General features: G+C 40.2%; 1 protein-coding gene across 5 annotated transcripts; it reads right to left on the reverse strand.

Annotated features, from left to right (window-relative positions):
• Positions 1-261: 261 nt before the first annotated feature.
• On the reverse strand, positions 262-11240 carry LOC148315743 (uncharacterized). Of its 5 annotated transcripts, none has more exons than XM_088287375.1 (8): positions 11040-11240; positions 10225-10273; positions 2886-2957; positions 2694-2768; positions 2368-2424; positions 2155-2289; positions 1792-1854; positions 262-506 (listed from the first exon to the last, which is right to left on the reverse strand). In XM_088287375.1, the coding sequence occupies exons 1-8, from the start codon at positions 11040-11042 to the stop codon at positions 298-300; spliced, it is 663 nt and encodes a 220-aa protein (XP_088143501.1). In that variant the 5' UTR covers positions 11043-11240; the 3' UTR covers positions 262-297. The 5 variants fall into 5 exon arrangements, with proteins under 5 accessions (XP_088143501.1, XP_088143500.1, XP_088143503.1 ...); XM_088287377.1 differs by having other exon boundaries at positions 381-506; positions 2155-2208; positions 2407-2424; positions 11040-11112; XM_088287374.1 differs by lacking the exons at positions 10225-10273; positions 11040-11240 and adding an exon at positions 3054-5052.
• Between the last annotated feature and the right edge of the window lie 4081 nt (positions 11241-15321).

A 15321-nucleotide genomic window follows, 5' to 3' on the forward strand; every position in this document is an offset into this window, starting at 1 on the left:
ATGTTGGATCTAAATTAAACTAAATTAACTATCCTATTGATGTCGACGGTATGATGACACTTACACCTGTTTTTTTAAAATAAGTTACAAAAGAGCAACCACTAAATAAAAGAATAATATAATATGAATAATAAAAATAATAAATGAAGTAAATAGATCAAATTTGAGACAAGTCTGCAGTTTCTCCTACCGACTTATTATGTCATCAAAGGATGTCATTTATTATACGTAATAAATATATACATTATACAGTGTGTGCAGCACATTATACAGCGAGAAAGTAGTGGTGACCTGTGTCTATAGCCTCTGATCAGAAACAATCCTGTTGTGGACATAGAATTTAACGGCCTTCCAGTCCCTCTCAGCAAGGGCTCCCGGGGAAGCTGCGATGCATCTCTCGCAGTCTGCTTTTCCCGGGGTCTTACCCGTGCGTATAAAGTCCATCAAAGAGTGTTCAACAGCCATAACCTCTTCAGTTGACCACTTTCGTTTGGGTCGATTCGTACCTTGAAAAGAGAGTAAAAACACTTAAAGCACAGATACTTTGGAAATTAAAGACATTCTTGACTTTCCTCCCTGCCCAATAGGTGTAGTCTCTGTGCCTATTGTTTTCCAAGAACTTGGGTTGACCTGAATAGGTTGTCAGTGAATATAATCGGGGCTGCGACGATATTACAAAAAATATATATTTTATAATATATAAAATAAATACATCACAATACATTTATCCTTATTGATAGCTTCTTTTTGTTCTCAAACAAATCACAGCCGACACATTTGTTGTTGATGCTACCAGCAAAAGAGGATTCTGAATTAATCATTAAAAAAACAGACAAGGCATTCCATTTGGAAGGTGAGGAAAGGAAAGGAAAATTCACTTCATGTTAATTAGGTGTTGAACTGTTCACTTGTGCAGTACGATTTCATTTACATTTTTTGTTGTTGTCTTTTCCTACCACACCAGCTTTAGGCTATCATCTTATTTTTCTTCTTAAGTTCTTTTACTCAGATTAACTAGGTAACTACAAGAGGAGTTTACGTCAACTCAGGGTGATCTGCAGGTCATTGCCTGTGAATATTCTCATTCATGCAGGTCATTTTATTCTGAAGGCATTGAATCAATTGCAACTGGACTGTTCTGTTTGACTAGGTTCACATTGAAGAGAAATGCAATCCGGATTGGATGTTTTTTTTTTGCCCATATATGACCTGCATCTTGTTTTTTGTGATAGTCTGATTAAGATTTTTTTCAAATCCAACCTGGGTTGCTTTTATATGTGGTCCTATTGGATTTTTTGCAAAGCAACCACAATCTGAACAGCCGGCTCACATATGTACATCCTTGATTTTACTGATTCGCTTCACGCAGGCATAGACAACTGTTTGATTGTCCGTGAATCTGCAAAGTTGTAATGAGTCACGGTATTGGCTTTATATTTATCTTTAATTTAATTCCACTTGAAACAAAGCAAAAAGTGCACATTTGTCATAACTGTAGTCACCACATAAACGGCAATGACGTAACATTATCTTTAGGGGTGTCTCCATGAAACATCAGGAGGTTATTTTCACATCTTAACACTATTTGTAAGGCAAAGGCAATGCAATGAGTAACTATCCCTGCCGAGCAGAAGAGACTGGACGTAGTAACTTGTGTCTGGCATGAAAAGGGTAAATGAGCATTTTGTTTCCCTCTTGCTATTCAGTTACAGTGTCTAGAAACTTCTACAACAATAATTTAATTTACATGTACAAGGCACAGGAGACCTAAAAATGATAGGACATTCTTACCTCGTGATCCTCGCTTCTGTCCAAGTTGTCCACCTTTCTTATCCTGAGGTGGAGGTTCCTCTCCTGGAAAATATTCATGGGAAATAAAATCATTTACAATGCATCACTAGCCTATTGTCATATCATTAAGTGGTGAAAACAAGGCATGAGTTAATATTTTCATTCTGGTACAATTTATCCACCCATTGGGCAACACTACTTGAGTAACATTGCCCTAGCTCGTTGCAAGAGGGCTCTTTTTTGCGAGTCGCTTTTTTTTTTTTTTTAATTTTCAAGTCAAAATTCTCAATTTTCAGCTCAATATATTCATTGTTTGGTGAGCCAGTGACATAAATGTAAAAGTCAAAGCCATGTTTCACACACCTGAATGCTGTTCTTCTCCAGGTTGTTGTTTTTGTCGAAGAACTGAAGCTCCGCCTGGAAAACATTCATAGAAAATGACCTCGGAGAAAGAATGAGCCTCTGCAACTTTTGTAATTGTATGCCCATCCAGCGTCACTGTACAGAAACATTCATAAAACAAAGCAATAAAATTCATGTCGAAACACAGGACACATAAAACAAAATTCTAGCCACCAGAGCCTTGATTCTGTCCAAGCTGTTGCTTTGAAGCACCTTTTCCAGGATCCTCCCCTGGAAAATAGTAATCAGGAGCAAAATGATGTAGATAGCTTGTCTAGCCTACTGACACCTCATAGGCAGAGAAAACATGGCAGAAATTCTCAAGATATATTGGTTCCGTTTATCAGCCCATTGGGCATCACTAGATCAGGAACATTCACCACCTATCTGTTGGTGAAAGTTATACAGCAACATTACTGTTAATAGAGCTGACGGACATATTTGACTGACATATTAGTTAGCGACCATCAGGACACGTAATCAACATGCAAAATTCTTACCTGCTGAGCCTTGCTTCTGTGCAAGCCGCCTCTGTTTTGAAGCACATTTCTTCTTCTGATTAACCTGTTCCCCTCCTGGCAAACATTCAATTTGGCACTGATGTTATTTTTACATGCAAACCGACCGTCAATGAAACATAACTTTAATTTACAAAAAAAATTTCTTGTCTGGCACACAAATCAGAAGAATACCTGACATATCTGCTGCAGCACCAAGATCATCATCTTGAGATGAAGAGCTTTCTTGCATTATGTCAGTTTGGTCTTTATGGTGACAAACAAAGGCAGATTAAGTCAAATACCAGTGAATTTAAATTATAGAGGTGGAAAGGCATCTTATCCTTAGAATAATTTTCTTACCATTGGGGCAAATCACGATTTGATCCAGGCTTTTTCCCTTAAATTCTCCTAGTCTGCCCTGTTCACAGGCCATCAAGACCTTGCTTATCTTTGCCAATTGCAAAGTTCCTTCGGGGAGGCGATAAAATTTTCTGTGCACCCTGATGTCATGTCCTAGAAAGTCTGCCAAAAGATCTTGTTCAGTGTCATTGAGATTGAGTACTCTTGAAAGAGTGGCCACTTGTTTTCTCAGTTTAGTGGAAGACAGAGTTGCAGGACTTTGGGCCCCACAGTTTTTAGCCAACTCCCGGATACAGTCAGACCCACGAAGTCTTGTTCCAAACCCTGGTCTAGCAAACAAATACATATTTTCACCAACACCACATGAGCTTCGCTCCTCAACAAGTAGCTCGAGAGACTGCACCATAGCAGGAGTTAAGATAATAGGCACCTTCCTGCCGCGCTTCCCACGAATTTCTACACGCTCAAAATGTTGGCAAAGCTTTTTTTCCAGTCCAGTCAGGGCGTCTCCAACATCCTCATTAAATGTTGACTTATCCCGTGTGATAAATACTTCTAAGCTCATCTTCGAGACTTCACCTTCGCGCCTTCTGTTGAAAAAGATTATCTGTGCTAATATAACTTTAACAAGATTGCTCCAATTCCTTGAGTTTTTTTCGTACAATAATTGCTGGTGATATTGTTTTTGCTTGTCCGCCATGTGCATGTGCATTTTTTTGACATCCTCTGCTAATGGTATGAGCTTCGGTTTGTTCCACTTCTTCTCCTCCAGTGTGCGGTACGCAGCAGAAGAAATCATTTCGTTCCAGGTTAGACTGTACATACGCCTAAACTCTTCGACCACCTGCCTCTTTTCGTTGTTTTGTGTTGAGAGGGCTACAGCCTCCATAATGTCTGCAACCCTCTGGATGCTTTGCCCTAGCTTTGTAGCTAGTGTGGGTTTCTCAAATGTATTGATCTGATCATCAAAGCCAGCTACTAATTTCACAGCTCGAATTACATGTTCAAAGTGTTGTGGATTAATATAATCCTCCAGTGTTTTTAGAGGGGTCACTGTCCTTCCGAAAATCACAAGTCTCCCCAGTCCTCGCATAATTTGGCGGATGTTGTCGTGCTGGGAAGCAGTTTCACGGTGCTTGTTGTACATTTTTTCTCCGACTTTCATGATGTATTTATCACCTTTAATAGCAAGGGTTATTTCATCTTGAGTCATCTTATTCACTAGGGCCCATACTTTCGTGCTCACATCTTTAGGTGCTGGTTGAGCAGAAGCACACAGTGATTGTATTCTTGTTTTCCCCGGTAATGTTCTGCGAACACTTTGTGCAAGCACGCACCGTTTCGCATGCTTCCACATAGACTTGCGCTTGAAGTACCCAAAGCATGCAAAACAATGCTGATAGTCCTTTGGATTGCTCTTGCCTTCACTTTGTTGTCTACAAGCTACCAGTGTCCCTTCTCCTTTCGTGAGTGCATCAATGTTTTGTGCTCGATTTCCCTGCTTGCGAAGGAGATCCAGCAGATTTCTCCTTTCCTTCGACTTTTTGGGATATATCACTGCATTGGCAACTTCACTTTTATCCTTATGTTTCCGTTCCAAGTGTCGTGCAATTTTTGATTGTGGTTCCCTGCAGTAAAGGCAGTAGTTTTTCTTCTGGTGGTATTTTTTAGATCCATCTACTTTTGTAACATTAGCTACAACAGGAGAATCACACTTTTTATCAGACCGTGCCTTATGATAGGATGTTTTAAATCTAGTGTAAGTCTTTTTCTTTCTTCTTTCAAACATAGAGTCATCTGTGTCGTCTTCTACTCGAGAAATTTTGATTCTCTTGTCACTCTTTTTCTGTCTTTTTTTGGTCTTCAGTCTTGATTCACCTGAATTGTCTTCTTCACTCACACTTAAGCAACTCTTATCACGCTTTTGGGGTCTTATTTTGGTCTTCACTCTTAGACTTGAATATCTCTTGTCACTCTTGCGCCTTTTTTTTGTCTTCAGTCTTCCATCATTAGAATCTTCATCTTCACTCAAACTTGAGCATCTCTTGTCGCTCTTTTTGTGTCTTTTCTTAATTTTCAATCTTGATACCCCTAAATCCTCTTTGTTGCTAGAAAACAACGTCAGATTGTCGTGCGTCCCTGTTTTTAGCTGGGGTTCATAAGAGTCTTCTTCCCTGGAATGTATTTTTTCATCTCTGCTTTGTTCTGATGATTCGTCAGAATTGGCCTCTGATGATGCTGGTACATACTCATCCCCACTGCTGTCATTGGAAAGTGACACTTCAGAGTTGTCCTCCAGCATTCCTTTGGTCAACTACAACAGGACAGAGACATAAGAATCAAAACAGATGCAACTTCACATCACAAGTCTTCCCTAAAATAGAATAATTTATTAAGCTGACAATACAAAAAGGACAATACAAAACAAAATTTGACTCCTGTGACTTCCATTTAAATCTGACAATTACAAATACAAGCATGTTCTGAAGAACATAGGAGCTATACTTACAAATACACTCTCTTCTCGTGTTAAGGGCGGAACCACTATTTCATCCTGCAACTGCCAAAATTGTAAAGGGAATTATTAGAATTTTAGTTCAAGCATTTTGAAAGTATAACAGACAATACACCAGATGTTATTATATATACATAACAGGCTATGTTACAGCTTGCGCTGTTGTGAAACTATATAAAGTTGTATTGTATAATTTAACATTATAGTATTACTATTTAAAATTAATAATAATTAAATATAAATATGTAAAAACCTTTTGGGGCTCGTTAACTTGTGGAAGAGAAGATAAACCGCAATCAATGGGGAAAAAAAATGGATGGATGGGGAGATAAAGGGCTGAACGATTTATCGTTTTGGGACCGAAATCTCAGACAACGCAATATCGAGATCGTCAAAGCTGCGGTTTGCGTCACACATTCACGAAGCAGATCACAAAAAAAAAAAAAGAAAAAAAAAAAAAAAGAAACAAAAGCCTTGTGCTGTTGTCCGAAGCCCCGAAAGTTATTTCTTTCCCCCCTGCTTGAGTGCGCAGCGCCAAGCTATCTTGCGCCGCTGGACTATGGACTTTATTTGTACTATAAGAAAGTCCGTGCACAGCAGCAGCATCAAGCTGTATAATGACAAATAAACGACCGCTCTAACACGTAGCGTTTTCTCAGAGGCGGCAAACAAAAAGCAAAGTATAGCGTTAGTTGTACAGTCGACTTTTCACAGAAGTCTGGTTAGAAACGCGTTAGGGTGGAAAGCCGGCAGCAATTAACATAAATGTTATCTTGCAATCAGTACGTATCTAGGCATAGACACAATAAGATGACGGCTATAATAGCAATATAGCAGACGCTCTGCGACCGGAACACGTAAACGGATGACTTAATCATGACGAAGAGGTCCGATGTCAAACGTATAGTAAATATTTATAATCTCATCAATAATATTTGCACCATAGAGTATTGGGTTTTGAGATCTACACAATAATAGGTCTCAAATGTATATATTTTAAGCAATTTTGCTTTGCTAAAGGGACAATGATTTCATTGACATAATCTGACATTTATGTACAAAGAAAATGTACATTAGTACAAAATGTAAAACAATTTGGGCTTTAAAAAATACATTTCAAATACACAATTACACATAAATACAAAAATACAAATTTATAAAACTATTTTTTAAAAACTTGGAAAAAACGGCCCTGCTCACGAAATCTCTGAAGTGTCTTTGCATTATTACAGTAATAGCTTTTATTGTTTTTACTGGTATAATGGCATGCTCTGTAATGTCTGTAAATGTCACTGTACATTATGCAGAAAATCGCAATCGTAATATCTGTCAGAAAAATGACAAGTTTTTCCTAAAATCATTCAGCCCCAGACAGAGAGAGAGAGAGAGAGAGAGAGATGTAAATTAATGTTACACTTGTCCATAAACAATCAGTATAAAGAGATTATTATGCAAGTTAGCAAAGAAAAAGGCTCGCTGAATATTAAGGAATGTGAGTGTGTTGCTCAGCTGGGCAAATGTAAGGTTTTCCCCATGTGTTGAAATTAAATTAGATTACATTACAAAAATAAGGTTGAAAGCCAATTGAGAGCCAAAGGCAAAGTAAGTAAGTCTGTCTTTTTCTCTGTTAAAACAAAAATTAAACCAAAACAGAATAACATGAAAAAAATGTTGCCGGGGAGACCTCATTAAAAAATTTTCATGTTTTAATTTCCACTTTCCATTTTAAGATCTCAAATACAACATATCCTACCTTTACGTTCTGTTCAACATGACAGCTATCCATTACATCAGCAACTGCAACGAAATCACATGAGAGAAGAGCATTAACCAGGTTCCTAATGAGCTAACAGCAGCCATGTGCCTTTATTATAAACTTTCACCTCACCATGAAAATTATTAGAGTTAGCGCATCCGAGACAATAAAAATACATAAAGCCATGATCAGCCATGCTAAGTACACGAAACATCTTTCACTGAAGATGCACAACTACTTGGAACAAAGGTCACTCAGTAAAAGGATAAGTTTGGCTCAATTCCATCTGTTACATTATTTTATTTGTTGTAGTTTTCTGTCAGATTCTCAAGGAATATGGTTGAGGTAATTCAAACATTGGAGAAAGCCCTTGCGCGATGAAGAACCCACTTGTGGTAAAAGCCATCAATAACAAGCTTCCTGAATTTGTGAAGAAAGCAAAGCTTGTCTTTATGGTCAATCGAAAAAATAGTGTCACGTAAGTCAATCATTTTGATTATTATCTTGCATTTCTGAATGAGCAATAGGATAACCTCAAGAGACTTGAGCATCTCAAAAGCACATAAAAGCTCTGACAAGATGGATAACAAACTAACACACACAAAAAATGCTGCGACTAAATCCATAAATGATTGTGTTGTTTGTGGAGATGAGAATCACAAACACCATGACAAGATCCTACTGAAAATGTTTAAGGTCTGAAGACATGCCCAAAAAGAAGGTATTGCGAAACGGAATGATGTATGTGCCTTGAGAGGCACGTCCATGGTGGTGGGTGTAAAGACCAGTACATGTGCAAGAATAAAGACTGTATGAAAATGGGCTCTTCAGATCGCCACTACCTCCTTGGCTCCAAAAGTGAAGCTAAGAAATATGAACGAGGGAAAAGCACCGCAGGGAAAAGACAGCGGAAATAAAAGTCAAACAGAGAAACAAGAAAGATTCTGAAGTGAACGTTTTCCAGCTATAGCAGAAAGATGCAAAAAGGCTGTAAAAAGGCCTGGAATAAGGAATTCCACAATGTCAAACTTGGTGGTTCTCAAAGAAAGTGGACTGCAAGAGAGTCCAGTCCTGATGATGTTGTTGAAAGTCCTGACTAATGCAGGACAAAATAAAGTTCCTCTTACGTGCGGGTAATTGTGACACAAATCTAACACCATACTGTAGATCAGGCATAACCAAATGGCGGACCTCGGTCCGGATGCGGACTGACTGATGGTTCGGACTGGACCCATGACCAATTTATGATAAATGTACACAAACAGAATTTTTTTTTAGGCTACATTCGCAAATGTGGTCGCTTCTATTACGGTAAATGCGTCACTGATTTGAGCCAATCAAATCTTTTGTTTCTGATCCACTGCCAAATGTGCAGCAGACATGAAGAGAGTGCTTGCTCAAAAGTTAGCAAGGTCGATGCGTGTTGTTTTAAAAATGAATGGACGGAGAAATTGATGTTCATTCTGGCTTCAGCCGGTTTAAAACCAGTGTGCGTCATTTGCTCCGAAACCGTCGCACCAACACGAAGTGCCACTACGAAACAAGGCACTGCTCTTTTGCTCAAAGTTGTCTGCTGAAGTCTGAGGAGAGAGCACGCAAAAACATCGAACTTTGAGTGCAGTCTTGCGGATTTTTACATTTTCCATTTTCGTTTACAGCCAGCGGCATGCAAACGAATGTTCACTAAAAGTATCATTCATGGATTTTGGGCAAACATTAAAAAAAAAAAAAAGTTCAGTCAGGGCAGTTGCGAAGGAGTGCTAAAATGCGGCTAACAAAAATTATTTAAAGGAAAACACAAAGACCAGGTATGTGAAATAATCAACCAAATTCTAAGCCTTCCCTTTTTTTAGGCGGACAACTCTTTGATTTCAGGAAAAAAACGGGAAAAGACATTAACTCAATGCTCAGCAGTTGATTTATTTCTGCAGGAGATATTTTCCTTTTTTTTATCTGCAAGTGTCGCCCTTAAATCCTTTAACCTGGAGCCGCTTACATTTTCTTGAATGTGAAATAAACCCCTTATATTTATTTGACTGGGAAATGTGTTTAATGGTAACATTGTTAAATATTTAGTATATAAGTGTGCTCTATTTAAAATTACTCTAAATATTAAAACTATATAAAAATGTGAACATAGGCTAGACCAGTGATTCTCAAATTGTGGGGCGCGCCCATGCTGAGGGGGGCACGTGGGACCCTGAGGATGCTTTTTTTCCGCCGTGGTATGGCTGAATGATGCATTGTTTTAGGACCGAAAAAGGCGATCTCAAACAACACGAGTTTGAGCCCTTTGACTCTAATTTTTGTCTTTTCTATATTATGTACATTTTAATAACTGTGTTTGGTTTGGTAAAAAAAAAAAAAAAAAAAAAAAACTAAATATTTATCATCTCATCAATATTTGCACAACAGAGTACTGTATTTTGAACTCCTCACAATAATAGTCCTAAAATTTATATTTCTTATCAATTTAGCTTTGTTAAGGGATATTTTATTGACAATCTAACATCAACATACAAAGAACATGCACATTAGTACAAAATGTAAAAAAAAATTGGTGGGGGGGCGCGAATTGTTTTCTTCTTGGTAGGAGGGGCGTGACAGGATATAATTGAGAAGCACTGGGCTAGACAATAAGGGAAGTAGGACTTTGATTCGAACCTTTTGATTGGAAGAAATTTTAGTAGTGGGCCTCTGTGACTTTTAATTGAATACCCCTGCTGTAGATTCTGCCTACAGCACGGAGAATGCAGGGATCTGTGATTTATTCCTGATTTTGATTAATTGAACAGTTTATCAAACGCATTTTGTAGTGATATTGATTACTGGCCTATCCTGACACAAATTAGATTTACCCCACCACTAAGCCCCCACCACCCCTTCGTCCCCCAACTCACCTGCGCCGTCAAAAGTGTCACCACTGGAAAAGAAATCTGTGCCTTCCTCCTGTAAACAGTGACACAATCAAAGATCATCAGATCACAGAACTACTTTCACTTTACAGCCTCAGACATTTTAAGTGTTGCTTACCAGGAGTGTTAAACTCACTACACTTCACATATAGCATAATTTGTAGTAATATTTACTTGAAAAAAAACTTGTCAAGTTTTTCAAGTAAATATCACTCCCCAATATTTGCAGTGTATAGTTTTAACCCCTGGCTTACACAACCATTGGGCTATCATATTAATCAGTTTGGTCATTCAGTTTTAACAGACTAAAAATCAAATAATTTATTGTGTCATAAGGTGGCTTTTACCAAAATATACCGTATCTCAATGAACAATATCTAGAGCACCTACGCGAAACAGGCCTATACTAAAAAAGTACAATGACGCATGTAAAAAAAAAAAAGTAAACCGCATGACAATGGAAGGAAGATGAACTAATCATCATCATCCATCATCATCCTGTCCTCTGCTTCTTTCTCTTTCGCACTCATCGTGCATTCTACTTTACACAGACTTTAGAAGCTTCATTATAACGTGTATTTCACAAAAACAATAAACCAAATTAATGGATTCAACTGTTTTACTCGACGCTGGCGCGTGTACAGGCCGCTTATTAACAAATAACTTAGCATTAAATATGCGGCAACCATCCTGGAGAAGTTCCACCACACTGACACAAAGTTAGCTCATTTTACATTGCTCGAACTCCCGTGTGAAAATTGAAGGCAAGTAAAAAGGGAATACAAAAATAAAACACTTACCATTTCTCTTGAATGCCCGGCAGCTTGAGCCCAATGTCCTGTACTCTCGATGCTTGTGGTTAGTCGAGCGAATTTGCCGATAAGCAGGTGAGCGGTCGAAAAGGGAGTGCTTGTTTTTAACACAGCACACACCACCGTAACAGCGAACGTAGTTATCAAGAGCAAAAAAGAGAAACTGGTTAAGATTTTTCAATCCATTATGCGGCCAAGAACTCATGATAACTTATATCTCGTCATGATATGTTTTTTCTTGAAACGACAAGTGATCGGTGAATGGGGAGGAGGGGGCAATTGTTCGACTTCGCACCAGTAACGGGAGAAAGATAGTACGTTTGGGGACCTCTCTGTTCCACACAAGCATACAAGTAAAAGAGACACACAAGCGGCTGTCCAGTTAAATCGCAGCCGCAACACGGCCACCAAATTAGTTATTAGTTATTTTTTGTACTACTACCTGAGCTTGCTTAGTTGTTTTACTTACTTTCTATTTGGTCTGTTTTAGACATCAGAAATGTAATTATGGTAAACACATACTTCAAATCAATTACCCCCCACGCCCATTTATTTTTCAATGCAAGTTACAGTACAGTAAAAGAATTTCTCAAACAGTTGAGGGAGTTCAAGAAGGAGTGAAAGTGCCAAAATTAATTAAACAAATACACCATGAAATGTTTAATTAAAATTATCAATAACAAATTCGATGTTTAATTTATTAATTAAATGTAGAATAAAATAAATAAATGTGTAAACCCGGTTAGTAAAATATGGGTGAATCAACGTTGCAATATGATTTATATATATATATAGAGAGATATATAGAGATAGATAGATAGATAGATAGATAGATAGATAGATAGATAGAAAGATAGATATAAATATATATATATAAATATATATATAAAAATATATATATAAATATATATCAGATCCAAGAGGAGCAGTGCAGTTTTCGTCCTGGCCTTGGAACAGTGGACCATCTCTACACTCTCTGCAGGGTGCATGGGAGTTCGCCCAACCAGTCTACATGTGTTTTGTGGACTTGGAGAAGGCGTTCGACCGTGTCCCACGGGGAGTTCTGTGGAGCGTGCTTCGGGAGTACGGGGTACAGAGCCCCTTGATACGGGCAGTTGGTTTCCTGTACCACCGATGTCAGAGTTTGGTCCGCATTGCCGGCAGTCAGTCGGATTCGTTTCCAGTGAGGGTTGGACTCTGCCAAGGCTGCCCTTTGTCACAGATTCTGTTCATAACTTTTATGGACAGAATTTCTAGGCGCAGTCGAGGCGATGAGGGGATCCGGTTTGGTGACCTGAGTATTTCATCGCTGCTTTTCGCAGATGATGTGGTACTGTTGGCTTCCTCAGGCCGTGATCTCCAACTCTCACTGGAGCGGTTCGCAGCCGAGTGTGAAGCAGTTGGGATGAAGATCAGCACCTCAAAATCTGAGACCATGGTTCTCAGCCGGAAAAGGGTGGAGTGTCCTCTCCAGGTCGGGGAGGAGATCCTGCCCCAAGTGGAGGAGTTTAAGTATCTTGGGGTCTTGTTCACGAGTGGGGGGAGGATGGAGCGGGAGATTGACAGGCGGATCGGTGCAGCCTCCGCTGTGATGCGGACGCTGTATCGGTCTGTCGTGGTGAAGAGGGAGCTGAGCCAAAAGGCGTGGCTCTCAATTTACCGGTCGATCTACGTTCCTACCCTCACCTATGGTCACGAGCTGTGGGTCGCGACCGAAAGAACAAGATCTCGGGAACAAGCGGCCGAAAAGAGTTTCCTCCGCAGGGTGTCTGGGCTCTCCCTTAGAGATAGGGTGAGAAGCTCGGCCATCCGGGAGGGACTCAGTGTCGAGCCGCTGCTCCTCCACGTAGAGAGGAGCCAGATGAGGTGGATCGGGCATCTGTTTAAGATGCCTCCTGGACGCCTCCCTGGTGAGGTGTTCCGGGCATGTCCCACTGGCAGGAGGCCCAGAGGACGACCCAAGACACGCTGGAGAGACTACGTCTCCCGGCTGGCCTGGGAACGCCTGGGCATCCCTCCGGCAGAGCTGGAAGATGTGGCTGGGGAGCGGGAAGTCTGGGCTTCCCTGCTGAAGCTGCTGCCCCCGCGACCCGACCCCGGGTATATAGAGATATAGATCCGTTGGCACACCATTATGATGAAAATATGTTTGTTTTTAACTTGAAAAAGACAAGTCATTGGTGTAGGTGGGGGAGGGGCATAGTCCTTGTGAGGACCACTCTGAGTTTCACACACATGTAGAGGCCTGATTGAGGCACAAAAAGCTGCTGCCCAGTTACATTGTAGCTACTACACGGCCACCATTTTGTTCATGTTGTACGACTACCTGAACTTGCTCAGTTTACTTATTTTCTAATGTTTTGTTTTGTTATGATCAGTAATATAGTTACAATACTCCATACAGGTTCAAATGTACCCCCCCCCAATGTATTTTTTTCCATGCAAGTTAAAGTGGAGTAAAACAACTGTTCAACAATTGTTGTCTTATGTATTCCAAAGCTAATTATGCATTAGGGCCCAGAGAGAAAAGAAATGTCTCAAACACAGCAAGCGAAGTGGCTGAGTAACATCTCGCAGAACTCTATGGCCACAAGCTAGCTAGCAGAGGAGTCGGTTAACATCCTAAGGCAAACCCTGATTGGTGATATTCATGGAAGCGAATAATAAATTGTTTGCTGCTGTAATTGGGAATGGAATAATGCCCGAGTTGAATAAGCTATTTGCTTGATAAAGGCATATTGAGAGTCGGAGGACGACTAAATAGGCTAGGAATGCCAGAAGGCCTGAAGCACCCAATCCTTCTCCCAAAGGGACACCACGTGTCAAGACTCCTGATGGAACATACTCACAGGCAAGTGGGGCATAGTGGGAGGAATCACACGCTATCAGTATTAAGACAGAAATAATTGGATCCCCTGTGCCAACACTCTTTGCCGAAAGGTCATCCACGACTGTGCAGTATGCAGGAGGCTAAGAGGCAGTACTGGTGAGCAGAAGATGGCAGACTTACCAACAGACAGGATCACTCCGGATCTGCCACCATTTACTAATGTTGGAGTTGATTACCGTATTTTCGCAGTCATAAGGCGCACTTTAAAGTCACAAAAATTCCCCTTAACAAACAAAGCGCCTTGTCAGTCGATGCGTCCATTAAATGGACAAAGTACCACTCACGTCCATCAGCCCTTGTCATCAACGAGCTGTTGGAAGTGCATGATAGCACACCCTGCTGGGCAAAGAGTGAATTGTTCATGTTTACAATCGACCGTGACAAATACACTATCTGACTATAATGTTTGGGTGATGGTGTTGGAAAAAGCTGGACAAAGGGCAGCTGTCCACAATGTTTTAGTCTGTCTTATCATTTATGTTATTGCAAGCAAGAAACGTCCCAGGTTTAGACAACAGACAAAAAGTCCAAAGCATAACAGCACATCTCTTTAAACAGCCATGCAAATCTCTCTAAACAGCTATGGGATTGTGGGTCTCTGCTCCCAGAATGCATTGCTTGAATTAGCTAAGGCTGAGTGGCTTTTGTGTTATTTTAATTTTTTTGGGTATATTGATGGCATGAGAGATACATGTTTGTGTTAATCTTATTTCTATGTTTCATTGTTTGCTTGTATGATGAGTTTTTTATTTTTTTTTTAAACCGTGACTCTAAGGAGTGTGGTAAGCAGCCAAGTCCCTCCCCTGACGTTGCTTTGTAGGCTATTGCCAATGCACCTAATATTGGCCTGAGCCATTGTCAATGTCAGCTATTGTCAATAGAGACTTGGCGTCTGCTGGGGTGATTGCTTATGTTATTGGGGCATAGTAGGCTGCTATCGGCTGTGTCAGTGTGGGCAGCTCTGCCAAGTTCATGCTATGCTAACAGCAGCTGTGCTATCGTCTTGTCAGGCGGTGCGTCCAGTATATGTTACAAAGACAGAAATAGCGCCCTCAACAGGTGTTGCGCCCTTTGACACGGCGCGTCTTTTGGGTGCGAAAATACGGTATTTCGGCCCCATTGAAATCAAGCGTGGGAGGAGCATAATGAAACGGTATGGAGTCCTCTTCACATGTTTGGCCAGCCGTGCAATGCACCTTGAAGTGGCCCATTCGCTTGATACAGATTCTTGCATAAACGCTCTCAGACGCTTTATTTGTCGACGAGGTCAAGTGAATGAACTACGATCCGACAACGGGACTAATTTTGTCTCTGCAGAAAGAGAATTGAAGGAAGCGATTGGGGAATGGAATCAGGATCAGATCACCCAAGCCATGCAGC

This window comes from Idiotropiscis lumnitzeri, unplaced genomic scaffold (genome assembly GCF_059441095.1).
Source record: "Idiotropiscis lumnitzeri isolate Australia: NSW breed Sydney's pygmy pipehorse unplaced genomic scaffold, RoL_Ilum_1.0 HiC_scaffold_45, whole genome shotgun sequence".
Classification (NCBI taxonomy): Eukaryota; Metazoa; Chordata; class Actinopteri; order Syngnathiformes; family Syngnathidae; genus Idiotropiscis; species Idiotropiscis lumnitzeri.